This window comes from Podarcis vaucheri (assembly GCF_965113315.1).
Source record: "Podarcis vaucheri genome assembly, chromosome: 8".
NCBI lineage: Eukaryota > Metazoa > Chordata > Lepidosauria > Squamata > Lacertidae > Podarcis > Podarcis vaucheri.
The window spans coordinates 84,294,188-84,321,431 of record NC_138766.1 but is presented as its reverse complement, the minus strand read 5'-3'; the positions used below and the strand labels follow the sequence as shown (position 1 = coordinate 84,321,431).

The window sequence follows — 27,244 nt, the reverse complement described above, 5'->3', positions numbered from 1 at the left end:
AATACATAAACGGCACAAGCGAGCCACAGGCACTGGAAACCTGTAGTGCACAAAGGTTTCGTATGCTTCCTTTGCTTTTCATACAGCCACAGCCGCCGCTTGCACCGCCGCAGGCCCCCCAAAACTTGACATGGAAACAGCTTGTCAAAAAAGGAGAGCAAAAGTGCCCCAGACCACCTCCCAGCCCAGCTAGCAACCAGCAACAGGAACTTATCTCGTGCAATACGCGGAGCCCTTCCTTATTTCTCACAGAGGAAGTATGCACCTTGTTTAGCAAGAACGGGGCTGCACGATAGGCTGCCAAACTCTCCAAAAGCCTCACTTCGCTCGGCTGTGTGCATCAGAACCGAACCTGTTTTCCCCTCTGGCATTTTCCAAGCGACATGGAAGCCAGGCGCCGCTGGTGAAAGGAAGAGGCAAAGGAAGAGGGCTAGGACACTATGCTTGGCATCTAAACACAAGGTAAGCTCTGCTGGAATCCAGGACCGCGTTAGCCCCTTGCCACACAGCAACGTTGAGCGTTCTTGCACAACCCAAGGAGGCTGTGGCAGTTCTGCTTGAGAGAAGGTTGTGGGGGGTTTGTCAGTTCTTTAGGCTGGTGCAAGGAAGAAGCTCCTCAACGAGGAGAGCAGTACATGTGAAAAGGATCTAGGAGTCTTGGTTGACCACAAACTTGACATGAGCCAACAGTGTGACGCGGCAGCTAAAAAAGTCAATGCAATTCTGGGCCTCATCAATAGGAGTATAGCATCTAGATCAAGGGAAGTAATAGTGCCACTGTATTCTGCTCTGGTCAGACCTCACCTGGAGTACTGTGTCCAGTTCTGGGCACCACAGTTCAAGAAGGACACTGACAAACTGGAACGTGTCCAGAGGAGGGCAACCAAAATGGTCAAAGGCCTGGAAACGATGCCTTATGAGGAACGGCTAAGGGAGCTGGGCATGTTTAGCCTGGAGAAGAGGAGGTTAAGGGGTGATATGATAGCCATGTTCAAATATATAAAAGGATGTCACATAGAGGAAGGAGAAAGGTTGTTTTCTGCTGCTCCAGAGAAGCGGACATGGAGCAATGGATCCAAACTACAAGAAAGAAGATTCCACCTAAACATTAGGAAGAACTTTCTGACAGTAAGAGCTGTTCGACAGTGGAATTTGCTGCCAAGGAGTGTGGTGGAGTCTCCTACTTTGGAGGTCTTTAAGCAGAGGCTTGACAACCATATGTCAGGAGTGCTCTGATGGTGTTTCTTGCTTGGCAGGGGGTTGGACTCGATGGCCCTTGTGGTCTCTTCCAACTCTATCATTCTATGATTCTATGAGGCCAAAACTGGATAGCAGGCAACCACAACTCTGTATTCACCGATTCCATTGAAAGCAGTGGGCGAGGTGGGAGCTAAACCAATGCCTCACACGCTTTCCTGCAAAGCCTGGTTCATAGGGAGCTGCTGTATATGGAATAAGACCTTTGGTCCATGTAGCTCAGTATCATCTACACTGATTGGCAGCTGCTCTCCGGCAGGGGGACATCCTGAGCCTCTGATGGAGATGCTGGAGAAAGAAACTGGGACCTTCCGCACAAAAGGCAGAGATGTTCTGGCACCGAGCTACCTCCCTTCCCTCACCCGTCACATACAGCAGTGTCCCCCAAACTGCTGGGGGATCTCCAGCTGTTATTGGACTACAATGCCCATCGGCCCCAACCACTGGTCCTGCTAGCTAGGGATGATGGGAGTTGTAGTCCAAAAACAGCTGGAGACCCCAGTTTGGGGGACACTGTATCGGGGCTGGGGTGAAAGAAAGAAAAGGACAGGTGTGTCTGCCGAGGCCTAAATTCCCTACAGGGGGCCCTGTGGCTCCCGCACTCTCCTTGAGCATCCAAGCAGTGTGAACAGGAAGGAGATGGAGGCGCATTCTCCAATTGCCTTGCCCTGTTGACCTTCTGGGTGACTCTCTGCCCAGACCTTCTTGCTGCTTTTAGATTTGGAGGGGGAAAGACAAGATAAACTACTTCTTTGCACAATGGAATTTACAGGATGTAATCATCACCATCATCTTTTATTTATATCCTGCCCTCCCCAGCCAAAGCCGGGCTCAGAGCGGCTAACAACAATAAAAGTAACACAGCATTCTAAAATCAATTCATTTTAAAACCAATTCAAAATCAAATTAATGGCAACAATTGGGCTAGAGTTCTGTGAGGATTACCAAAGGAGGGGGTCAGGCTGTGCCTTGGCCAAAGGCCGGATGGAACAGCTCTGTCTTGCAGGCCCTGTGGAAAGATGTCAAGTCCCGCAGGGCCCTAGTCTCTTGTGACAGAGCATTCCACCAGATCGGGGCCACAGCCGAAAAAGCCCTGGCTCTGGTTGAGGCCAGCCTAACCTCCTTGTGGCCTGGGACCTCCAAGATGTTTTTGTTTGAAGGCCGTAAGGTCCTCCGCGGGACATACCAGGAGAGGCAGTCCCGTGGGTACGAGGGTCCCAAGCCGTAGAGAGCTTTAAAGGTTAAAACCAGCAATGGACTCTGGTTTGGCAGGCTTTAAAGGAGCATAAGGCTATAGCCAAGGTGACCAACCCTCGTGCCTGTGCTCTGTCGGAGGCAGTGAGGCTTCTGAATACCAGAATACCAGAATGGAGGGGAAAGGGCTGCTGTGCTTTGCGGTCTGTGTGCAGGATTCCTTTGTGCTTCTGGTTGGCCGCTGTGAGAACAGAATGCTGGAGGGTTTGGACCACTGGTCTGATGCAGAAGAGCTGTTCTTGCCCGCTTCCCCAAATGTATTAGGCAGGGAAGGGGCAGGGAAGGGAAGGGAAGGGGCTCAAAATGGAATAGGCAGGCAAGTGGGCAGCAAACATGGCTGCGTCTGGGATGTCCCGTTTGGCCCCAAGGATGGAGGCAGAAAACCGTTTTCACTTGCTTGTTTTAAGAAAGTCAGAAGCGGTTTGAGCGGCACATCACTTCCCATGGTATATAATGCACACATTTTTCTTTCGTCGCACCGCTGCCTCTGGCTAAGTGGGTTTTGCAGGTTTCCGAAGCCATAAAAAAAAGCCTGCAAAACCCATTCAGCAGAGGCAAAAGCAGGGTGAATTTCCACACCACAAACAGCCCCTTTCAAATTGCCTTTGCAAATTGCAAGACATACGCACAGAGAAAAACGGGTGCATTAACTTCCTGTTCCAAAGCAGAGTAAGAAGCCCTTCGGTGAACGTGTTAAACGAACAATAAAAGCCCTGCATTTCACAGAATACTTTGCATGTCTTGACAAGGTCACAATGGGAGATACGAGAGGCAATTTCACTCCAGTATCTTGAAGCTGACCACTCTCTCTAGAGCCCTTTCTTTCTTCTCCAAGCCCACTTTTGGCTTGGGAGAGGGAGTCCATTTTCCTGACTACCTCTGAAATGAATTACTTTTTTTTTAAAAAAAGACACTATACATTTAAAGCACCCCCCTGCCCAAATCCTGGAGCTGTAGTTTGTTAAGGGTGCTGGGAATTCTAGGTCTGTGATGGGTAAATTACATTTCCTAGGATTCTAGGGAGGCAGGGTGTGTACACAACTGGTGGGTGGGAATGAGATCGATGCTCATTCGGCAGCAAGTCTGGCTGGAGATCTCCTGTTATCCTTAAGGGTCTGCTCTATGCAATTGGAGAGGCAAGTTTAGAAGCCCCTTTTCACCTCCTGGAGGGTCACTGTGGAGAACTTTCCACCTCGACCTCAGGATTGAATCCTGCCTTGGTAGTTCCTAGCAGCCTTATATCTAACCTGGTGCCCTCCATCTGTTGTTACACAAACCTCCATCACCCCTGACTAGGGGTGGACCTCTCAATTTCTGTTCTCTCCATTTCTCATTTTCCCCAGTCTGAAAATCCAGCTTTCTGTATTTCTGCAGCCATTTGCGAATTTTCTGTTCCTTTGAAAACTCTCGTGAAAATTCGCCAGCATTGTAGTACAGATTTCTCCCAATAAACCCATTCCTGTCTGCCGTTTTGACTAATGAACACATTCTAGTGGGCAAGTTCTCCTGATACAATGCATCTTTGTTATGCTATTTTCACTACAATATAATATGACTTAATAGATGCATGTAGAAGAGTCATCTCTTGGCATCTTCAGGTGTCACTGAGAGAGACTCCCTTTCTGAAACCTTTTCTGAAAACGTAGACATTGCACTGAGCTAAATGTACCAACTGCCTGATTCGGCAAAGACCAGTTGCATCCTTTTTTCCTCATTTTGTTGCTGCCTTTTGCTAGTATTTTAACAGCACAAGCCTAGTCAAGTTAACCCAGAGGTAACTCCCAATGGATTCAATGGGGCTTACTCTCAAGTAAGTCTGGTTAGGCTTTCAGCTTTTTTCTTTCAATTAAGAAAAGAATTTCAGCTGACCTGGAGGGCAGGATAATAACATTTATAAATGATGAAACAATCAATCCTGCATCAGATAAAATCCCACAGAACAAGGGAGTCTATACATACCTTTTCCCAAAAAGTATGATGAAGATTTGGAATGGAACGAAACAGTAGCTTGGGCTTTCAAGGTAACTGGGTGAGACCCCGACAGAGTAAGTAAAAGTCCCTATAGGCTGATGAAAAACCAGAGCTGGAATTTGGAACAGATAAATACGCCAATACGTATTTATTTATTTGACAAAAATTACCAGCTGATTGGTTTTAAACCTAAGCGGTTTACAAGAAATATTAAAATTATCAATTTAAAAAGCCAGTCAGATACAATTAATAAGGTTTTTAAATAGTTGATATTAAAAGTATATCTAAAAGAGAGAGAGATTAAAGCACAACATTAATATGTCCGGATAGGTTCGCCTAAGCAAAAATATTATAGGTAGGTGTCAAACAGCATACAGCAATGGCACCTGACAGATGTCAGTAGGCAGGAACTTCCAAAGTGTAGCTGCTGCCACACTAAAATATCAATTTGTTACAACTGTAGGAAGAGTATTATGTGGCACGTTTATCAGTGCCTGTTCTGCAGATCAAAGCAGCTGGGTGCGCTCATATGATATAAGGCGATCCTGCAATTTTAGTGCCTATCAATTTCTCATTTTTCAAATCTTCTTTCACCACATTTCAGCATGAGTTTGCAATATTTTTAAGTCCTCTTAAAAAAAAGTTTGCCGGCGTTTTAGTGTGCGTTTTCGTTTGCAGTTTCCCCTAATACATTTTTTATTTTTGTATGTTATCTTCACTAACATATGGATTTACATGCAAAATTATTAATGAAGAAACCACATGCTGGTTGTAGCCCAGAAGAAACGTGTGACCAAAAATTAAAAGAGTTATTACATCAAAATAAAAACTTGGCCCATATAAGGAATAAAATATACAGGGAAAACAGAATCTTATATCTCAAAGGAGGCAACTTGATATTGTCTCACTACAAATACAGCTGTGTTAAATGTTACATACCTGTCTGAACTGGACAACAGATATTTACCCTTTTCCATATTACTGCGAGGAACAACCACCATTAAAGATTTCTCTAATTATTTTTGTCTGTTTCATACAATTTACAGTATAACATGTAGTGTTTGGTGTCTTCTACAAAGGGCTAATCTCTGGGGATTTTCTTGAATCTTCCTTCCAGAAAATTAGACTTCATAGTCCAAAAAAATCCAGGGCTGTAACTATTTTGCAGAGAAAAAGTCCTCAAATAAGTATTTCTCTTCCCCACAGTGCGATTTTAAGCAGGCAAAGTACTGGAAAATCTGGATAAAATCATGGTGTCCGTGTATTATTCTGCAGACGGCTCTTAAGAGCTGTGCTTTAATATTGCATTGTAAGCTGCATTTACGCAGCAAAATGCATCTCTCAGTCAAGTCCATATTTCCCCAGTAACAATTTACTGATAGCTATCCGGGTGTATGGGGAGAATGAATGAGGCTGCCCTTCTGTACACAGTTCTGCCACTACATTTACCAAAGGTCTCAGTTTTTTAAAAAATAAAAGATAACAGCCTCCAACATAAAATAAATTTGGAATTACTCCAGTCACATGTGCTCTTGGTGGGAGACCCAATAAAGAGCAAATAAATCTGTTCTGTATTATCTCCAACTGTTTTGCCTTCAAAATGCCCCAGATTTCTACACCCTATGTCAACTGAGAAATAACCTTAGCCACAAATAGACCTCTTAGAGCTGGCATCAGAAGTTCCCCACCATTCAGTCTGGTATATTATAACACTGACTCCATGGACTTTTCAGCCTTTTAGTTTATTAGTCTGCCAGCGACTTTTTCATAGGCCATTTGGGGGTGGGGGACAATTCCCACGCAGACTCTCTCCTGATTTACACATTTTTGCACACATTTTCGGTCAGAGAATCACAAAATTCGTAGAAGTGTGGGCTTTGAAGGCTATCTGTGTTTCAGTCTGCATATTGCTTTGGGGAGTGCAAATTAGGCGAGTCTGTGTTAAAATCTGAACCAAGGCTCCGTCTCTTGCTGAAATTGTTATGAAACTAAGCTGTGTCTTATAAAACCAGCGCTGTCTGTTTTAATTCTTGAGGGTATGTGGATATATTTCAGGGAATGGTTTCCATCCCTCTGTGGTTCAACAGAGAGCAAACTGAGGCAGAATGGAAGGGGGGAAACCCTGGAGAAAAGAGACTGATTTGGGGAGACAGAGTGTGTATTTTGTATGCCTGAGTTTGCGTAGACTAAGTATATTGACGTCTTATTGTCCCTGGTGCCCCCAAACTCACACACACTCTTTTCATGCTTTGACGGCAACTTCCTATTATGCAAATACAACATCGGTGGAAAATACTGTTTTATACATCAGTTCTTGGCAACGTTTCTGGTTGCGGTTTTCGGGCCACTGTTGTGACAACTTCAGGGAAGTTGTGAGAACTTAAGCAAATGCATGTGTTTCTCAGACACATGCAGAACATCAAATAATTAAGGAGAAGAATCAATGCAAAGTATGTGTCTGCTTTCTTCTTCTTCTAACAAGCTACTAAATGTTAGTAAGCAAAGCAGGTGCTAACCTGAAGCTTTTGCATCTGCCTTTGCTACTTTAGCTCTGACGCTCGCACTTTGAAGGAAGAACAATGGGGAACACTATAAGAACAACAAAAACCACACCTGAGATAAATATCGCATCCTGGCAATCTGGTAAGTGTGCTTAAATTAAATTAAATTACAATTTCGGAGGAGGAGGAGTGGGAAGAGAAAGGGAGACCATAAATTGTTGATGAACATGACATGCCATGAGCAAAAAAAAAAAAGGTCTTTCAGAGACAGCATCAGCATATACAGTGGTACCTCGGGTTACATACGCTTCAGGTTACAGACTCGGCTAACCCATAAATAGTACCTTGGGTTAAGAATTTTGCTTCAGGATGAGAACAGAAATCGTGCTCCGGCAGCACGGCAGCAGCAGGAGGCCCCATTAGCTAAAGTGGTGCTTCAGGTTAAGAACAGTTTCAGGCTAAGTACGGACCTCTGGAACGAATTAAGTACTTAACCCGAGGTACACTGTAGTGGCCTCAGGCAATTGTCAGCATCCCAAACCTCCAACAAGTCCCACTACTGACTCTGACCTGGGACCCCCCTCAAACAGGACTCGAATCAATTGGGCAGCTGAGTTGGGGAGCTGCCATTTTAACTTCCCACAAGGCCCCCACAGTTGCAGGATCACATTTTAATTTCCCTCCATATCACAGAGTGACACTATGACATGATGGGGAATTAAAATCACAGTTCCATCAGAGTTTGGTCAAAACGGGGTGGGGGGCTTGTGGATTTCATTAAGGGCTTGCTTACCTACACACACACCCAATAAACCTGAGCATTGCCCCGATCCTAAATCTTAGCTCTTGGGTGCTTCACACTTTTAATGCATCACTTGCAAGCTATATAGTTTGCATCTCGCAGACCTTGGGGGCTCAAATTTCAGGGGCAACCTGTGCGATGCCAAAATTCACACCCCACCCCTCTCACCTTCCATTCTATTTCATAGTTCTGGCACCCCTGAGGCTCTGCGCCCAGCCCAGTCAAAACTGGTTGCATTCCCCTAATCTGCCTCTGCATCTCATACCAAAATCAAGGAGTGCATTTGCTAAGTGTGAAAAGATTTTATAAGACTTTTTTTTAAAAAAGAACACATTTACGCAAAAGAACAAAGATCTTCTTTACCTTTAAATCGTAAGGTCAAGCCCGGCCTGTGGCTTGGTTGTTCCCAAAGTTTTAAGAAATGCCAAAAAGAAAAGAAAAAACCTTTAGAGCAGGGGTAGGTAGGCAAACTAAGGCCCGGGGACCGGATCCAGCCAAATCACCTTCTAAATCCAGCCCACGGATGGTCCGGGAATCAGCATGTTTTTACATGACAAGTAGAATGTGTCCTTTTATTTAAAATGCATCTCTGGGTTATTTGTGGGGCCTGCCTGGTGTTTTTATATGAGTAGAATGTGTGCTTTAAAAAAAAATGCATCGCTGGGTTATTTGTGGGGCATAGGAATTCATTCATTCCCCCCCCCAAAAAAAATATAGTCCGGCCCCCCCACAAGTTCTGAAGGACAGTGGACCGGCTCCGTGCTGAGAAAGTTTATTCAACATCTTTATCAACGACTTGGATGATGGACTCAAGGGCATCCTGATCAAATTTGCAGATGACACCAAACTGGGAGGGGTGGCTAACACCCCAGAGGACAGGATCACACTTCAAAACGACCTTGACAGAGTAGAGAACTGGGCCAAAACAAACAAGATGAATTTTAACAGGGAGAAATGTAAAGTATTGCACTTGGGCAAAAAAAATGAGAGGCACAAATACAAGATGGGTGACACCTGGCTTGAGAGCAGTACATGTGAAAAGGATCTAGGAGTCTTGGTTGACCACAAACTTGACATGAGCCAACAGTGTGACGCGGCAGCTAAAAAAGTCAATGCAATTCTGGGCTTCATCAACAGGAGTATAGCATCTAGATCAAGGGAAGTAATAGTGCCACTGTATTCTGCTCTGGTCAGACCTCACCTGGAGTACTGTGTCCAGTTCTGGGCACCACAATTCAAGAAGGACACTGACAAACTGGAGCGTGTCCAGAGGAGGGCAACCAAAATGGTCAAAGGCCTGGAAACGATGCCTTATGAGGAACGGTTAAGGGAGCTGGGCATGTTTAGCCTGGAGAAGAGGAGGTTAAGGGGTGATATGATAGCCATGTTCAAATATATAAAAGGATGTCACATAGAGGAGGGAGAAAGGTTGTTTTCTGCTGCTCCAGAGAAGCGGACACGGAGCAATGGATCCAAACTACAAGAAAGAAGATTCCACCTAAACATTAGGAAGAACTTCCTGACAGTAAGAGCTGTTCGACAGTGGAATTTGCTGCCAAGGAGTGTGGTGGAGTCTCCTACTTTGGAGGTCTTTAAGCAGAGGCTTGACAACCATATGTCAGGAGTGCTCTGATGGTGTTTCCTGCTTGGCAGGGGGTTGGACTCGATGGCCCTTGTGGTCTCTTCCACTATGATTCTATGAAAGTTTGCTAACCCCTGCTTTAGAGAAACACACACCTGTGCAAAGGATAAGAAATAAGCAACAATGAGGACTACGTTCCACATAATGCTAAATACTGGGATGAGGGAGAAAAGAACTTGGGTGGGGAGTGGAATGGAATATCCTGGAGGCGGGCTTGGCTGCTTGACCAGAAATCTGAACAGGATCACTCCACATAGCAATGTTTTCTCGCAGATCCCACTTGCTTTCCATTAGTTTTCAGAGTTTTAGTATCCTTTTTGGAGTCTCTCAGGAAAGGGCTAGAGTCAAGGTTTGGGTGTGTGGAGAGGGGCTGTAATAATAATAATTGTTTATACCCTGTCATTTGACTGGGCTTCCCCAACCACTCTGGGTGGCTTCCAACACAATATTAAAATACAGTAATGCATCAAACATTAAAAGCTTCCCTAAAGAGGGCTGCCTTCAGATGTCTTCTAAAAGTCAGGTAGTTGTTCTTCTCTTTGACATCTGGTGGGAGGGTGTTCCACAGGGCAGGAGCCACCACTGAGAAGGCCCTCTGCCTGGTTCCCTGTAACCTCGCTTCTGGCAGTGAGGGAACCGCCGGAAGGCCCTTGGCACTGGACCTCACTGTCCGGGCAGAACAATGGGGGTGGAGACACTCCTTCAGATATTCTGGACTGAGGCTCACCATGCGCTAAACAAGGCCAGCAACTATGCAAGAATATCCTGCTCACAAGTGCCACTGGCTACAAAATCTGGTGCAATGGGTGGTTACAAAACCCTGACAGGCTCTTGGGTCATCTTAACCTGAGATGTCAGGGTGGGTGAGTTCCCAATGTTTGCTTATTTGACCCATGTCCACTATGGAAATCGCTCCAGCAAATACAATTGGTATCCACTGTCATTGTTGCTCTTAGTCCAGAAACAATAGGCAATTCATCGCTTCCTCACTCCGATTTGCACTATGCTTTCTTTGCACTGAAATGAACGGGGTGGAATAGCATAATGGCAGCTTAATTTATGTGGTTATGTAAATTATATAAGTTACATAATGTCATTACAGCAGACAGTGAGATGAGCAATGTAGTTTTTAGAGGGAGGTGAACTGCAGGAGAACGGAAACATTGCCGTATGCGGCTAATACAGGGTGGAATGGAAAATGATGCCTTCTTACATTCTGAACTGTGCTGTTGAGCTACTGAAATTGCCCAATATATTCACCATCATCCTGTTCTTTAGGCCCCCCCCCAAAAAAAAGAGTCTCCCAGAGCAGTTTACAGATCACTGCAAACAGGACAGTTTTTGTCCCCAGGTTAACAGCCTAGAGACACACAGCAGAAAAGGAAAATGTATTGGGAGGGAGAAGAAAACAAGCAAAAATGGTACAGCACCAAGGATGGACTACAAACCCCCTCCTGAATGTAAAGCACTATGTTGTGGTCTCTCCTTACAACCTCACTTCCCGATAAATTTACACATGAGCAAACAGGACATGTAAATGTTATCTTGTGCCTTTATGACGAAGGTGTCCTTGTTTTCTCTGTTGATAGCAGCTGTGCTGCTGGCAGAGGAGCTAGCCAAGTCAAGAGGTACCCAGCCCAACTGCTAACTGAAGAGGAAGGCGACCTTGATTTTTCTGACTTCCTGTGGTTTTGCATTTCCGCCCTGTGCTATTTTTAAGCCTCAAACTATTTTTAGACTATTGGCAAGATAAAGATGTACTGCTTGTTTGACATAAGAAAATCAACGTGGCATCGTCTGATTAGATTGTAGCGGCCCAGGATAAATATTCAGCCAGAGACAGGAGATAGCAGCTATCGTGGCAATAGCAGGCCTAGTCTTAGTAGTGAACAGGGCTGAATATGTGCCTGAAATGCGTTGCCAGCTAGGCTTTGGGAGATGGCATTCAGGTGCCACATAATTAATGGCAAATAAACAGGGTTTTGACAGGATTTTATGCAGCTCTCGGGTAGGGGTAATGTGGGCCTCTAATGGTTCTCAAAAAAAAATTCTCTGTGCCACACTTTCAGAACAAAAATTTGCTTTCACCACACTGAATTTTTCATTGATAAAAAAAGGAAAACAAAAAGAAACAACTCCTAGCAGTGTCCGATTTATAACACAGAAGATGGGAGGAAGAAATAGTTCTGTCGAAGGAAGACTGGCAATTAAAATGAATGGAATATGCAGAAATGGTGAAACTCGCCGGAAGAACAAGAAATCAAGAAGGGAGACTTTTTTAAATAGAATGGGGAAAATTCATTGACTCTTTGAAAACCCATTGTATATAAATTAAAACATTTGTCAGACTGATACGAACACGTGCAGTAAGAGACAATTAAGGGGAAGACAAGGGAAAATTTGTAAATATGTATGAATTGGATATGAAGAAACAAATAACCAAAGAAAGGAGGGAAGTCGAGGGGGAGGTAAATTAGATGTGTAAAGATTTGTTTTTTCTTGTCAAAATATTTGCAAAAGCTGAAAATTATATATATATATATATATATATATATATATATATATATATATATATATGAGAAATATAAAATTTTAATAATCTATCTGTCTCTCTCTCTCTCTCTCTCTCTCTATATATATATATATATATCTCCCATAGAATACAACTACTTTATAATACTACCATGAGACATCCAGAAAACAGCTACATGTTGTACAAAATTAATAACGATTACAGTATATTTTACTAAACTGTACCACACTGAAATGTTTAAATTTTTCTTTGATTGTCCTTGAATTTTGCCATCCTCTCCTGCCAGACCCTTTGAGAACCAGTTGGGAAGAGAGGGTTAGTGGGCAGTCTGAATAGCATTTAAGAGGTGCAGTTAATTCATTATGTTAGACTAAGATCACATTGCCAATGTGAAAGCACATGGCTTTCCCCAGAGAATCCTGGAAACTGGATTTCTTTTTAAGGGTGCTGGGAACTGGAGCTCTGTGAGGAGCAAACTACAGTTCTCAGGATCCTTTGAGGGGACTCCATGTGCATGAGGCAACACGGCCACGGGAGTTTTGTATTTTAAGTGCTAGGGCTCAACTTAGGAACATGTGAGGTAAGCATAAATGCAAGGGAACCTTGGGCATGAGCAGAGTGCATTTATCTTCCCACTGAGTCACCACAGGGACTGAGTCCCCCCGACAACAGATATTAAAGGTAGAGCTTCCCGTTCAAAAGATGACCTTTCCAGAGAGGCGTCAACATCTCTCACCAGACTTAGGTACTGAATTTGTATCTATCAGAAATGAAGTACAGTGGTACCTTGGTTTAAGAACAGTTCTGTTTACGAATGATTCGGTTTACAAACTCCACAAAACTGGAAGTAGTGTCCCGGTTTGTGAACTTTACCTCGGTCTAAGAACGGAAGTTCATAAACCGAGGTACCACTGTACTAGGATTCACTTTGGCCCACATCTTCTGAAACATATTATTCTGCGATAATAATAAGAATTTATTATTTATACCCCGCCCATATGGTGGGGTTTCCCTAGCCACTCTGGGCGGCTCCCAACAGAGTATTAATAATAATGATAGTAAAGCGATAAAACATCAAACATTAAAAACTTCCAAAATAGGGCTGCCTTCAGATGTCTTCTAAAAGTCAGATAGTTGTTTATTTCTTTAACATCTGATGGGAGGGCGTTCCACAGGGCGGGCACCACCACCGAGAAGGCTCTCTCCCTCGGAGCTGGATCTCAGTGTCTGGGCTGAACTATGGGGGTGGAGATGCTCCTTCAGGTATACTGGGTCAAGGCCTTGGATGCACCAAGGTTATGACTGGATTCTGGTGAACATATTGACTTCATATTTTGCATCCTTCACTCTTCTTCAGGCCATAGAAGTGACTTCCTTGCTGTCCTTGACAACTACCCTGATCCGGATATAAGCCAACCTATATTTCACGTCGGAGAAAAATTGCGTGTAATATCAGAGTGAGTACCTTCCTATTTCATTCTCAAAAAAAGAAGAGGTTTGCATTAAGTTGAAGGACAGCTGAGAAATTCACGTTATTCAATGCTGTGCTGCCGAGAAGTGCGATTTTGGGTAGGCGTCCCCATCTCCTTCGTGCCACAAAAATTGGTAGCGGCAGCAAAATTGGTTTGCAGCATCAGCGGTCAGGGGACATGTGAGGGTCTGAAGAGGAGACCCAAAGGGCTCCCATGGGCTACTGGAAATAAAACATACAACTCTCAAGATTCTAGTCCATTTGAGCTGGGGGAGAAAATGGTTTTCGAACCTTACCAACGGCAACTGATTTAAGTAGTTTCCAACAAATTCCCCCTCCTCTCTATCTCCGCATATGAAACTGAGGGGGTGAAGTCACTTTTCCTACGTGTAAGAAACAACTGAAAGTCTCTGTTTTGTAAATAACTGGGCAACAAGGAAAGCTCCGCTATTAAGGGGTTAGGGCTCTGAGGTGTTTTGCATGTCTCAGGTGATTCAGAGGGCCTTGCTCATAACGGGCGTTTGCTTGTCTATAAAGAAATAAAAAATCAGGTGGATTTTGCTCAAATATACCTGTTGTGTACCAATCACGCAATGGAGACCGTAGCCCACAAGCGTGAAAGTCAACACTTAGTGGAACTTTCCTTTTCCTGTTTTGATTCTGCTGAGGCACGAAAAAATGCTCAGGGAACTTGCAGCCCGGGCCAAAAGCTGTAACTCAAATGAGAGAACAGGCCATGGGGCTATGCTGCCAACCTCTGTACCGAGAGCTACAGAAAATGTTACTTCCCCTATCCTTCAACAGTCTGCCTGTTAGAATCAGTTATACTGGGGCTTGAAAAGTTTCTGCAAAGATCCCAGCTTTGCAGTCAAATATACAGGATGGTGTATATGGGATGGGACACGGGTGGCGCTGTGGGTTAAACCACAGAGCCTAGGACTTGCTGATCAGAAGGCCACGGTTTGAATCCCCGTGACGGGGTGAGCTCCCGTTGCTCGGTCCCTGCTCCTGCCAACCTAGCAGTTCGAAACCACGTCAAAGTGCAAGTAGATAAATAGGTACTGCTCCAGCGGGAAGGTAAATGGCATTTCCGTGCGCTGCTCTGTTTCGCCAGAAGCGGCTTAGTCATGCTGGCCACATGACCCAGAAGCTGTACGCCAGCTCCCTTGGCCAATAAAGCGAGATGAGCACCGTAACCCCAGAGTCGTCCACGACTGGTCCTAATGGTCAGGGGTCCCTTTACCTTTACTATACAGGATGGTATCAGGCTGACATACTCGGGGTTGACCCACCAAAAACAATGGACTTGAATGAGTCACGACTTGCTTGAGTTTGTCGATTTCATTGGCGCTATTTAGTATGGATTTTTAGTTAAATATCACCCAAAGCATTCAGGCCCTGCTAAAGTTAGCATGTGAACAATCACAGTGGCTTCCTTATAACTTTAACATTTAAGCAACCCAAGGACAGTGTATTCTTCAATTCATTTCCCATACGTCGGGGTTTTCCCGTACATATTGCCTATTCAGCAAAAATCCACCATTTTTCAGTCTGATTCCCGGATGTGTCCAGGAAAACCTGGACGTATGGCAGCCCTATTTTATCCCTAGAATGTGTGTGTCATTCTTTGGAAATGCTTATTAATATGCTAACAATGCCATCACCTTTACTTTATTCTTTTTATTTAAACAATGTAAAGTGAGTGCATCCTATTGAATGGTCAGCCATTCCCAAATATTTTTAAAATGGATGTGAAATTAAGATTTTTGCCCTGACATGCATCTCTAGTTTACACTGGTGTGTGGCCTGGGGAGACTTTTGAGGGCCACACAGAGAGGCTTGGAGGGCCACATTAGGTCACTGGACTTGAGATTCCTCATTCTTGACCTAAAGTAGCACAGAGAAACAATCTTCCTCTTGTAACGGGCATGTGGGTATTCCAGACAGATGACAGAGTTGTAAATTGCAAATCTCCAGCAGAGACAACAGCGAAATGAGCAGCTGACATACGATTCGGGGGGAAGGGGGAGATGTTACCTCATCTGAAAACAGGAAGTCTCATTAACTTTACTGAGTTTCTTTTTTTATACAACGGGTGGAAAGAGGAAGTCTAGTAGTTTCACTGATGATCACCTTTATCCCTCATATGTCTGCCGGAGTTCACAACCCACAGGGATATATTTTAGACCATTTTCCCCACTCGCCTTGTTTCGCTACAATGACGGTGAATTTCAATATGCATTTCATCTCTCTCTCTCTCTCTTGCAGTGAAGGAGGCTGGTGGAGAGCCCGTTCCCTCACGACAGGTCAAGAAAACTACATCCCGGAAAAATGTGTAGCAAAAGTTTACCACGGGTGAGGAAACTCCCACTGTTGTCTTGGCACAGTTGTATTTTGTGCGTCATATAAATGTGCCAGGTAGCGCTGTCGGACTGGGACCTGGGGGATCAGGGTTCAAATCGCCACTCAGCCACGAAGCTCACGATATGACCTTGGGCCTATAGTCCTAACCTGCCTTCAAAGGTTGTTGTGAGGATAAAATGGGGAGGAGAACTATGTAAGCTAACTTGAGCTCCTGGGAGGAAAAGTGGGATACAAATATAATTGATAATAATCATAATCTGTATAAAAAAGCTAGGCAGACAGACAGATACAGTACAGTGGTGCCTCGCAAGACGAAAAGAATCTGTTCTGTGATTCTCTTCGGCTAGCGGTTTTTTTGTCTTGCGAAGCAAGCCCATTGACGGATTAGCGGATTAGCGCTATTAGTGCTATTAGCGGCTTTTAGCGGCTTATCTGCTGATCGGATCAGCTGATTAGCGGCTTAGCGGTTTAGCGGCTTAGAAAAAGGGGGGGAAGGGGAAAAAACCAGCAGGAACTCGCAAGACATTGTCGTCTTGCGAAGCAAGCCCATAGGAAATTCGTTTTGCGAAGCACCTCCAAAACGGAAAACTCTTTCGTCTAGCGAGTTTTCCCTCTTGTGAGGCATTTGTCTTGCGGGGCACCACTGTATATAGATGATGATGATGGTGATAGATAGATAGATAATAGATAGATAGATTAGATAGATGAGAGATGAGAGACAGAGATAGATGAGATGATAGATAGATAGATAGATAGATAGATAGATAGATGATAGATAGATAGATAGATAGATAGATAGATAGATAGATGATAGATGATAGATAGATAGATAGATAGATAGATAGATAGATGATAGATAGATAGATAGATAGATGATAGATAGATAGATGATAGATAGATAGATGATAGATAGATAGATAGATGATAGAGATAGATGATAGATAGATAGATAGATAGATAGATAGATAGATAGACAGATAGATAGATGATAGGGACCTGTCAGGATATATAGCAATTTGGCTTGTGTGCCACTGTATAAAATGAACCTCTGTGTTTCTTTGTTCGCTTATAATGAAGAATCTAAAACCAACTATGACATTCCCATCTTTTGACCAAAGTGGGTGGAATTTACAGGCAGAGGTACCCAAACGTTTTGTGTGGAAAGCAAAATGGATTCCATCATCCCATATAAGCAGTGGGGAGAGTGTGGGTTGTCTCTTGCTCAGGGGAGCAGAACTTATTTTGCTCTTTCCTGCCTTAAAATAAATAAGAGGTGGCTGAGCGGTGTAAATTTTTACATGCACTTTAAAAAAAAACTTTGCTTGCAACGCAACACTCCCTAGAACACTGCTAGGGGAGTTCTGAAGAGATGGGGTGGGGGTGATAAAGAAGAGCTGTGTAGGAGTTTAAAAAAAATTAAATGATGCTTTTAGCTGAAGAAAGACTCCCTACTGCTGTGCTTTAACAACAACAAAACAACCCAGAGTTTTCCAGTGCTTTGCAGGCGACATTTTGGACACCCTCAACGTCTTGCAAAGCCCGTGGACCTAGAGATAGATGATAAGGTAGATAGAAATACATGCTGCTTTCTGTACAGAAAAAACAGAGGGGCAGAGCACTCTCTGATTCAACTTGGTTGGGGCAATATTGACATCACACTTCAGCTCAGGAGGAGGGCTACCCCCAAATCCTTCTAATCTGCTTCACTGTGATTTGGCTTGCGTATTGTTTCAGAAAGTGTGAATTTGATAGATATGACTTAAAGTGTGTACTGAATTGAATTTCCCCTCCATCCCTAATGATGGGCATTGGAGACTAGCAACATCTAGAGGGCCACAGGTTCCCCGTCTCCTAAGGTAAAGCTAAAGGGACCCCTGACCATTAGGTCCAGTTGTGACCGACTCTGGGGTTGTGGCGCTCATCTCGCTTTATTGGCCGAGGGAGCCGGCTTACAGCTTCCAGGTCATGTGGCCAGCATGACTAAGCCGCTTCTAGCAAAGCAGAGCAGTGCAGGGAAACGCAATTTACCTTCCTACCTATTTATCTACTTGCACTGGCATGCTTTCGAACTGCAAGGTTGGCAGGAGCAGGGGCCGAGCAACAGGAGCTCACCCCATCGCGGGGATTCAAACCGCCAACCTTCTGATCGGCAAGCCCTAGGCTCTGTGGTTTAACCCACAGCGCCACCCGCGTCCCTTTATAAATCTCTCCTACACATGCACAAAGCACCATATTTTGGGGGGGATCTCCCTTGCCATACATAACTAGCAATTTTCCAGCTACTGGGGGACGTCTACATTCGCAGTGATTTTTTTTTACAAAAGTAGCAGTACCAAAAATACATTATACGGTACTCTCCTAGTTAAGTCTGCATTTCTGTGGACAAGTCCAGTTTGCCTTTCCACTCCTATAACCCCAGCCTCCCTTCTCCTACAGTTGGTTATTTGAAGGTCTGGGAAGAGAAAAAGCTGAAGAACTTCTGCTTCTTCCCAATACCAGAACTGGCTCGTTCATGATTAGAAAGAGCGAAACAACAAAAGGTGAGAAAATGAGGTTTTGCTTTCAACTTTTGCCACTTCTCTGTCTGATACTTCCTCTTAAGGGCAGTTTAAACCAGACTTCGCAAAAACTTGGTGTCGTCCAGATGTTTTGGACTATGGCTGCGTACACACTATATACCAGGCACAGGCAAATTCCAGCCCTCCTGATGTTAGGGACTAAAATTCCCATCATCCCTAGCTAACAGGACCAGTGGTCAGGGATGGTGGGAATTGTACTTAAAACACACTTAGAATGCTGTATTTGCAGCTGTATAGCTGATTCTAGAGTCTGGGGTGAGTAAAATGTAGCCCTGCCTACAGCTACTTTCATCCCATGTTAGATGGATCTGGGATCTGGAGAGCCATAGGTCCTGCAATTCCTGTGCAAGGTTAACAATTTTTCCTTGGGAATCCTGGGAATTTTTTTGGGGGGGCTGTACCAAGGCATCCATAAAGGTAAAGGGACCCCTGACCATTAGGTCCAGTCATGACTTACTCTGGGGTTGCGGCGCTCATCTCGCTTTATTGGCCGAGGGAGCTGGGGTACAGCTTCCGGGTCATGTGGCCAGCATGACTAAGCTGCTTCTGGCGAACCAGAGCAGCGCACGGAAATGCCGTTTACCTTCCCGCCGGAGTGGTACCTATTTATCTACTTGCACTTTGATGTGCTTTTGAACTGCTAGGTGGGCAGGAACAGGGACCGAGCAACGGGAGCTCACCCCGTCGCGGGGATTCGAACCGCCAACCTTCTGATTGGCAAGTCCTAGGCTCTGTGGTTTAACCCACAGCGCCACTCGCGTCCATAGCAGCCTAGAATAAGGAATCGTCCCCACCAAGCTCTGATTCCAATTATTCTTTAGAGGTTGGCATGACAAGCCAAATGGGATAAAAACAAAGTGTGCTTGCAGTGTCTCTATCCCTCTAAAATGTTTTAACTGCTCCCGGGTTTCTCAGTATCCAGACAAATGGATGATTGTTTGACTTTTCTCCCTTCTTCTCTAGGTTTATATTCGTTGTCAGTCCGGCACGTACAAGTGAAACATTACAGAATCTTCCGCCTGCCAAACAACTGGTATTATATCTCTCCTCGGCAAACTTTCCAGTGCCTTGAGGACCTCGTAAATCACTATTCCGGTAAGAAGGCGTGTTCTGCTCTAAAACAAACAAGCGTTTTCAAGCTTTCAGAAACGCAGCTCACCCCATAAGTCTGCTTTGATTCATACGGTTACCTTGGCTTTTGAGTGGAGAACATGATGCGCCATTGCAAATGGTAATCCCCATGGAATGCTCAGTTATTCTGCTTTTTCAGTGATGGCTCCGACCTGGTGGAATGCTCTGTCCCATGAGACTAGGGCCCTTCAGGATTTAACCTCCTTCCATCGGGCCTGTAAGACAGAGCTATTCCACCTGGCTTTTAATTTGAATTCAGCCTGATCTTTTATTTCCCTTCTCTTCCCTCCCCCTCCCCTTTTACGAAGATCACCCTCTCTGAGACCCCACAGATAATTCTCCCCGGCCTCCTCACTGGCCCAAATAGGACCAATTCACCTAGCTAGCCCTGGTGATCATCTAATTGGATGGATTTCCCCTAAATTGATTTCCGAACTTTGAATTTTATTGATATTCATGTTTTTATACTCTATTTTATGCTGCTTTTACAATTACGTGTTTTAAATTTAGCCACCCTGAGCCCAGTTTTTGAACCAGGAAGGGCGGGGTATAAATAAAAATTTATTATTATTATTTGACAAGGCTGCAGATCCAATTTCGTATGTCAGCGTGCTGAAAGATGTGCAGAGACACAAGGACAGGATTTGCTCGCCCCTAGGTAGTGGCCATTGCATAACCGTCACCCAAGGGTCAAACTATGAGTCTGCAGGAAACAAATATCCAGTTTTGCAAGATGTTCTCTTCCTACGCTTCACAAGTTCGTGGATGTGCCAATATTGCGCCAAACTCTTATATGCAATCATTTCTTACGTGAACAGTGGGCTTTTGGGAACTGTTTAAACTCCTCTACTTTAGAAATCTATATTTTAAATTTTAGGAAAACTGCCTTTCCTCTTCTGATTGGGCAGGCTCTGAAAGGACCTGACTTTTATTTGTGTGGATGTGGAGCTTTGAAGGTTTCTATTGATTGTTGCAGCTGGTTTTAGTGTTTGTCAGTTGCTTTGGGTGTCTTGCATGAAGCACGCAACTAATAAATCTAGAACAATAATACTATGGAGTCCATGTAGTTCAATATTGCCAGCACTGACTGGCAGAAGCTCTCCAGGGTTTCAGACAAGGGACGCTTCCAGCCCTGCATGCCAGGGTCTGAACCTGGAACCTTTTCCTGCTTTAGCATTGACCCAGGACCCTTCGCCCTTATTTGCAGCCCCAGGATAAAAATCATAGAATTGTAAAGTTGGAAGGGACACCAAGGGTCATCTAGTCCAACCCCCTGCAATGCTGCTAATTCAGAGATTTTAAGAGGGTCCTTCATTGTGACTCGCCTGTCTACCAAGGTGAACAAGATCATGACCCAGAACTATTCAGAGCCAGAGAGATTTGGCTATGTAATGATATCACTGGTGGCTAACTGTGTATGTGCAGTGGTACCTTGGGTTACATGCACTTCAGCTTACAGACGCTTCAGGTTACAAACTCCGCTAACCCATAAATAGTACCTCGGGTTAAGAACTTTGCTTCAGGATGAGAACAGAAATCGTGCTCCGGTGGCGCGGCGGCAGCGGGAGGCCCCATTAGCTAAAGTGGTACCTCAGGTTAAGAACAGTTTCAGGTTAAGAACGGACCTCTGGAACAAATTAAGTACTTAACCCAAGGTACCACTGTACTTAACCCGAGGTACCACTGTATGGTGCTGGAGGAGACTCTTGAGAGTCCCATGGACTGCAAGAAGATCAAACCTCTCCATTCTGAAGGAAATCAGCCCTGAGTGCTCACTGGAGGGACAGATCCTGAAGCTGAGGCTCCAATACTTTGGCCGCCTCATGAGAAGAGAAGACACCCTGGAAAAGACCCTGATGTTGGAACAGGGTGTTAACTGGTGTTAAGAAAAGTTTCAGGTTAAGAATGGACCTCCAGAACGAATTAAGTACTTAACCTGAGGTACCACTTTACCTCAGCGTATTTTGTGGCATTGTCATTGCAGGGCTAGTCTCCACCATGCACTTCTCATGGATTATCATTATTATTATTTGCAAGCATGACACCTGTAATCTGAGCTACGTGAGCTCTGAGGCTGATTAGAACGCTATGATGCTGAAAGCTCACTGCACGCTCGCAATCTCTTGCCATCTAAAGGCAGCACCACTTCCGAGTGGCAAAATGTGCCCCTCAGAACAAAGAGAACGAAAGTGGGCGGAGCCTTCCTGCAGGGGAAACACAATGCTAACGTTTGGCCATTAATGCCAATATCGCATGCATTTTGCATAGTGTGAAGCCACAACATTTGCCTAGAAGCCATGCCTTTTCTCAGAACTCACTGGTGGCTGACACAATGTGGGAAAGGAAGCTGGCACACAGCTTAGCGCTAGATAAATATTAACAGGCAGCGCACTTATATTTAGGTTATTTTGGGTGGATAGAAACATCCAACAGCCGAAAGGCAGAGTGATAATCTCATTCTTCATCATGCATTTCAAAGCTGTTTGCTTTTTTAAGTTTGCAATAGAGGATGTGAAAAAGTAGAAGAGACACGGTGATCAACAGCTCATTTTGTAGCCAGTTCTAGCCTGTTTTGCAGAGAGAGGTTTCCCCACCCCATATTACAGAGATGCTGAATGGGCCAAGGTCACCCAGAGAGCTTCCTGGCTGAGTGGGGATTCGAACCCTGCCCTCCCAGGTCCTAGTTCAACACTCTAACCATTACGCCACACTGCCTCTCTCTTTTCAGCAACAAAACGAAAGAGCAGCAGAGTTTTTGCTTTACTCCAGCTGTGTTGTAAGCAGTGTGGTCTGTATAAATCACAGTCATCTTTCCAACATTATCCCTGTTTTCAAGAACCTAAGAAGAGCCCTGCTGTGGGAAACCCACAATTAGGACCCCTCTCCTCTTGTAGTTTCCAGCAACTCTGCCAGCTCAGACAGAAAAACATTAAGGAATTAATTTCATCTTTCATGTTTTCCGTGTAAGCTGCCCTGGAAGTTACTGAACTGAAAAGATGGGGTAGAAACATAACCAGAGAGAGCTCTACCTCTCTTTCAAATCAGAACCAGTGAAGGCGGTGAAGGTCCTGTGTGAGTGTCTGGAGGCGGTTGGAGGATGGATGGCGGCTAACAGATTGAGGTTGAATCCTGACAAGACAGAAGTACTGTTTTGGGGGACAGGAGCAAAGTGGGTGTGGAGGACTCCCTGGTCCTGAATGGGGTAACTGTGCCCCTGAAGGACCAGGTGCGCAGCCTGGGGGTCATTTTGGACTCACAGCTGTCCATGGAGGCGCTGGTTAATTCTGTGTCCAGGGCAGCTGTTTATCAGCTCCATCTGGTAAGCAGGCTGAGACCCTACCTGCCCACGGACTGTCTCGCCAAAGTGGTGCATGCTCTAGTTATCTCCCGCTTGGACTACTGCAATGCGCTGTACGTGGGGCTACCTTTGAAGGTGACCCGGAAACTACAACTAATCCAGAGTGCGGCAGCTAGACTGGCGACTGGGAGCGACTGCCGAGACCACATAACACCAGTCTTGAAAGACCTACACTGGCTCCCAGTACGTTTCCTAGCACAATTCAAAGTGTTGGTGCTGACCTTTAAAGCCCTAAACGGCCTCGGTCCAGTATATCTGAAGGAGCGTCTCCACCCCATCGTTCTACCCGGACACTGAGGTCCAACTCCGAGGGCTTTCTGGTAGTTCCCTCACTGCGAGAAGCCAAGTTACAGGGAACCAGGCAGAGGGCCTTCTTAGTAGTGGCACCCTCCCTGTGGAACGCCCTTCCACCAGATGTCAAAGAGAGCAACAACGACCAGACTTTTAGAAGACATCTGAAGACTGTCCTGTTTAGGGAAGCTTTTAATGTTTGATGTATTACAGTATTTTAATATTTTGTTGGAAGCCGCCCAGAGTGGCTGGGGAAGCCCAGCCAGATGGGTGGGGAATAAATAATAAATTATTATTGTAACCAAGAAACAAACAAAAACATTGCAAAAGTCAGAGACCATTTTGACTTGCAACTCGTTTCTTCTTTCAGAGGTAGCTGATGGCCTCTGCTGCATACTGACCACTCCCTGCCTCACCCAACACACGAGCAGCAACGAAGTAAGGAATCAAGAGATGAGCAACCAAGAAACCCCCGTCGTGATGCGCAGCAAGACCTTCTCGTGGAAGGATAAGCAGAGGTAATGTTTGGTGGGGGCAGCTGATGCCAGCCTTCCCCAACTCAGTGCCCTTCAAATGTGTTGAACTATAACTCCCATCAGTCCAGGCCCAATGGTCGGGAATTAAGGGAGTTGTCGTCCACAAAGGTCTGGAGGGCTATTTCAATGCAGATGGTGCTCTGAGATTCTGCAGCTACAAAACCCCAGTTCTGCAACTGGAATAAATTACGTATTTTTCGCTCTATAAGACGCACCAGACCACAAGACACACCTAGTTTTTGGAGGAGGAAAACAAGAAAAAAAATATTCTGAATCTCAGAAGCCAGAACAGCAAGAGGGATCGCTGCGCAGTGAAAGCAGCAATCCCTCTTGCTGTTCTGGCTTCTGGGATAGCTGCGCAGCCTGCATTCACTCCATAAGACGCACACACATTTGCCCTTACTTTTTAGGAGGGAAAAAGTGAGTCTTATAGAGCAAAAAATATGGTACTCTGTTTGACCAGTATAAGATTGCTAAAACATTCATGCTTCGTATGATATGTGCAATAGCAGGATTGAGTTTTGGACTCCAGAATTTACACTTCTGTGCCTAGTTTATTCCTTTTCTGGTGTTGTAGACAAAAAAAAGGATGCGGGTGGCGCTGTGGGTTAAGCCACAGAGCCTAGGACTTTCCGATCAGAAGGTCGGTGGTTTGAATCCCTGAGACGGGGTGAGCTCCCGTTGCTCGGTCCCTGCTCCTGCCAACCTAGCAGTTCAAAAGCACAAAGTGCAAGTAGATAAATAGGTACCATTCCGGTGGGAAGATAAACGGCGTTTCTGTGTGCTGCTCTGGTTCACCAGAAGTGGCTTAGTCATGCTGGCCACATGACCCGGAAGCTGAACGCCAGCTCCCTCGGCCAATAAAGCAAAATGAGTGCCACAACCCCAGAGTCGGCCATGACTAGACCTAATGGTCAGGGGTCCCTTTACCTTTAGACAAAAAAGGGGGGTGCTAAAAGAAATACAGTAGTACCTCAGGTTACAGACGCTTCAGGTTACAGACTCCACTAACCCAGAAATAGTACCTCGGGTTAAGAACTTTGCTTCAGGATGAGAACAGAAATTGTGCGGTGGCAGTGGGAGGCCCCATTAGCTAAAGTGGTACCTCAGGTTAAGAACAGCTTCAGGTTAAGAACAGACCTGCAGAATGAATTAAGTTCTTAACCCGAGGTACCACTGTATTTGAAAAGCGGGGTGGGGAATAAAGGGGTTGGAAACTGAAATTCGGGCGATGACGACAAGCAGTGGCTGATTATTTTGTTAAACCCACACCTACTCAGTGATACCATAATTTAACAATCCCTTTGCACATTCTAAGTCATGTTCTCACCGAGGCCTGGTTCATACAGTACAGTAGTACCTCGGGTTACATACGCTTCAGGTTACAAACGCTTCAGGTTACAGACTCTGCTAACCCAGAAATAGTACCTCGGGTTAAGAACGGCAGCAGTGGGAGGCCCCATTAGCTAAAGTGGTGCTTCAGGTTAAGAACAGTTTCAGGTCAAGAACGGACCTCCGGAACGAATTAAGTACGTAATCAGAGGTACCACTGTATTCTGTTGTGTGGATGTCAGAGTTATTATATTTTACAAAGGGTTGCCTGCATGATTTATGTCAAGCAAAGCCTTGTAGCATATGTACATGTCCCCAACTTACTTATAACCAGCCAAAACACTCTGGAAATGCTACGTGGATACATTAACTTAATGGCTTGGAGCATGTGCATTTCTGTCTTCAAAAAAAACACACCCAGAAAAACACACACCACAATGATATCATTAGGGTAAGAAAGAAACCAGGTTTGAAAGCAGGATAAACCATTCTTCTTCAACGAGAAACCATCTCTAGTTCCAATTTCAGAAATGTTTGTGCTGATTTCCTTCGGGTCCAAATGTTAGACCAGGAGAGGACCAACATGGGTGGCACAACACAAAATGGCCTGGGGACACAGAAACCCATTTTGTGGCACATTCCCAGACCCATTTGTCTATCTTCTGGCACCGCATTAAGCCAAACTGCAAAGAAGCTAAGGCAGTTGAAGTTCCTTATTCTGTATCAATATCTCAGGCAATAAACTACCTTTTCCTTCTTCTTTTTAAAGATCAAATGAAGATGACAGTGACATTGTAGACATGCTTGGAATAGAGGACTCTGGCCTGAGCTTTGGGCTGAGGAACAGCATCAGTTCCTATCTTGCCCTAACTGGAGAAACTGACTCTTACACAAACAACCGGAAGCAGAAAAGCAGGTCTGTCATATTACGGAACAAGTTCGAATCACCCTTCATTTATCACGAGAACTGATCCTGATAAAGTAGAAGTTGGCCAAGAAGAAACTTAAGATACTCCATGTTCAAATGACAAAACTTTTGCACTGTTGGGAGATAACGCGACCGCCATTTTTTTCAGTCCACAAGAGACTACGTCCTCTGGGACAGAGCCTGGAGACGGGGCTTAAAGTGTACAGTGAAAAGCAATAGATGCCGACTGATAAGGAAAGCTCTTTCAGAAATCGCTCTGGTTGCAAGAACAAAGAAACATGTATCCACCAGGTGGTTTGGGTTTGGCCAGCTACTATTTCTATAGGCTCTTATCCAAGTCAAAGGCAGTTCTTCCCCCACATTGCACACTCTGTAATAGGCACAAGTTATACACATCAACACACCATCACGTGCAATTTAGGTCATAGAACTGGAATATTACCAGATCTTAATCTTCTGCCCTGAGGAAAATTATTCCAAATGTCAGGCCTTCCTCTGACCTGGCCAGACCACACAAGACCTTTAGCAGAGTTCATCACACAAAGGAGCCTGCGGGATAAACAACTTCAGATAATCCAAAGCCCGGGGTTATTTTGCTTAGCAAAATCAGGTGGTACAGTCCTACCCTGGACCTCAGAATGCGGCTGGAAGAATCATTTCTTTTTTACAATTCCGTACATAAAATATTCCATGTAAGAAAAAAACTAACACAAGGAGACCAAGTCAGTTAGAACCTTTTCCCTGATGCCCTGGTTTTTCTTTGTTTTTTAAATGTAGAGAAAATCTACAGTTTCAAGCAAAGTAGTCCAGCTGTTGCTGTGCTTGCATACTTGCCTAAATCTAATCAGATTAGGTTCTGCCTTATGAAATCCAGAGCCAGCATGTTTTTAGTTAATAACTGGAGTTCATCCTCAACCTCTCAGAGGTCCCAGATATGCATATATAAACTTATTTATGTGGGTGATACCCTTGTATAATATAAATTGTATTACAGTGTATGAGTCTTGAGTGAAGCTGAAGAAAACATGTATATAGGTGTAAAAAAAAACCCAAAAAACCCAAGTAATAAAACATTATTAAACAAACAGATTTCTGTGGGTAAAAGACTACCATATGTTTCACATATATCTGAACTAGACTAAAGCAGCTGTCTTTGGAGGAATGGCACTCTCCCATAAGGGATGGGTGAATACATATCAATTTCTCATTTTTCCACTATTAAGTTCAATTCTCACATTAATTCGTTTTTTAAGCAAGTCTGCATGAAAATTCAGCAGCATTTTGAGGTGAATTT

General features: G+C 44.6%; 2 protein-coding genes across 2 annotated transcripts in view; one reads left to right on the top strand and one right to left on the bottom strand.

The window, feature by feature from the left end:
* TG (thyroglobulin) overlaps positions 1–27,244 on the bottom strand; it is a 173,349-nt gene that overhangs the window by 51,747 nt on the left and 94,358 nt on the right. The gene's annotated exons all lie outside the window — the stretch shown is intronic.
* Positions 108–27,039, top strand: SLA (Src like adaptor). Its single transcript, XM_082235903.1, has 8 exons — positions 108–462; positions 7,032–7,125; positions 13,318–13,417; positions 15,700–15,786; positions 18,232–18,335; positions 19,338–19,469; positions 23,525–23,672; positions 25,792–27,039. Exons 2-8 carry the CDS (start codon positions 7,062–7,064, stop codon positions 25,991–25,993), a joined length of 837 nt encoding a protein of 278 aa, XP_082092029.1. The 5' UTR covers positions 108–462; positions 7,032–7,061; the 3' UTR covers positions 25,994–27,039.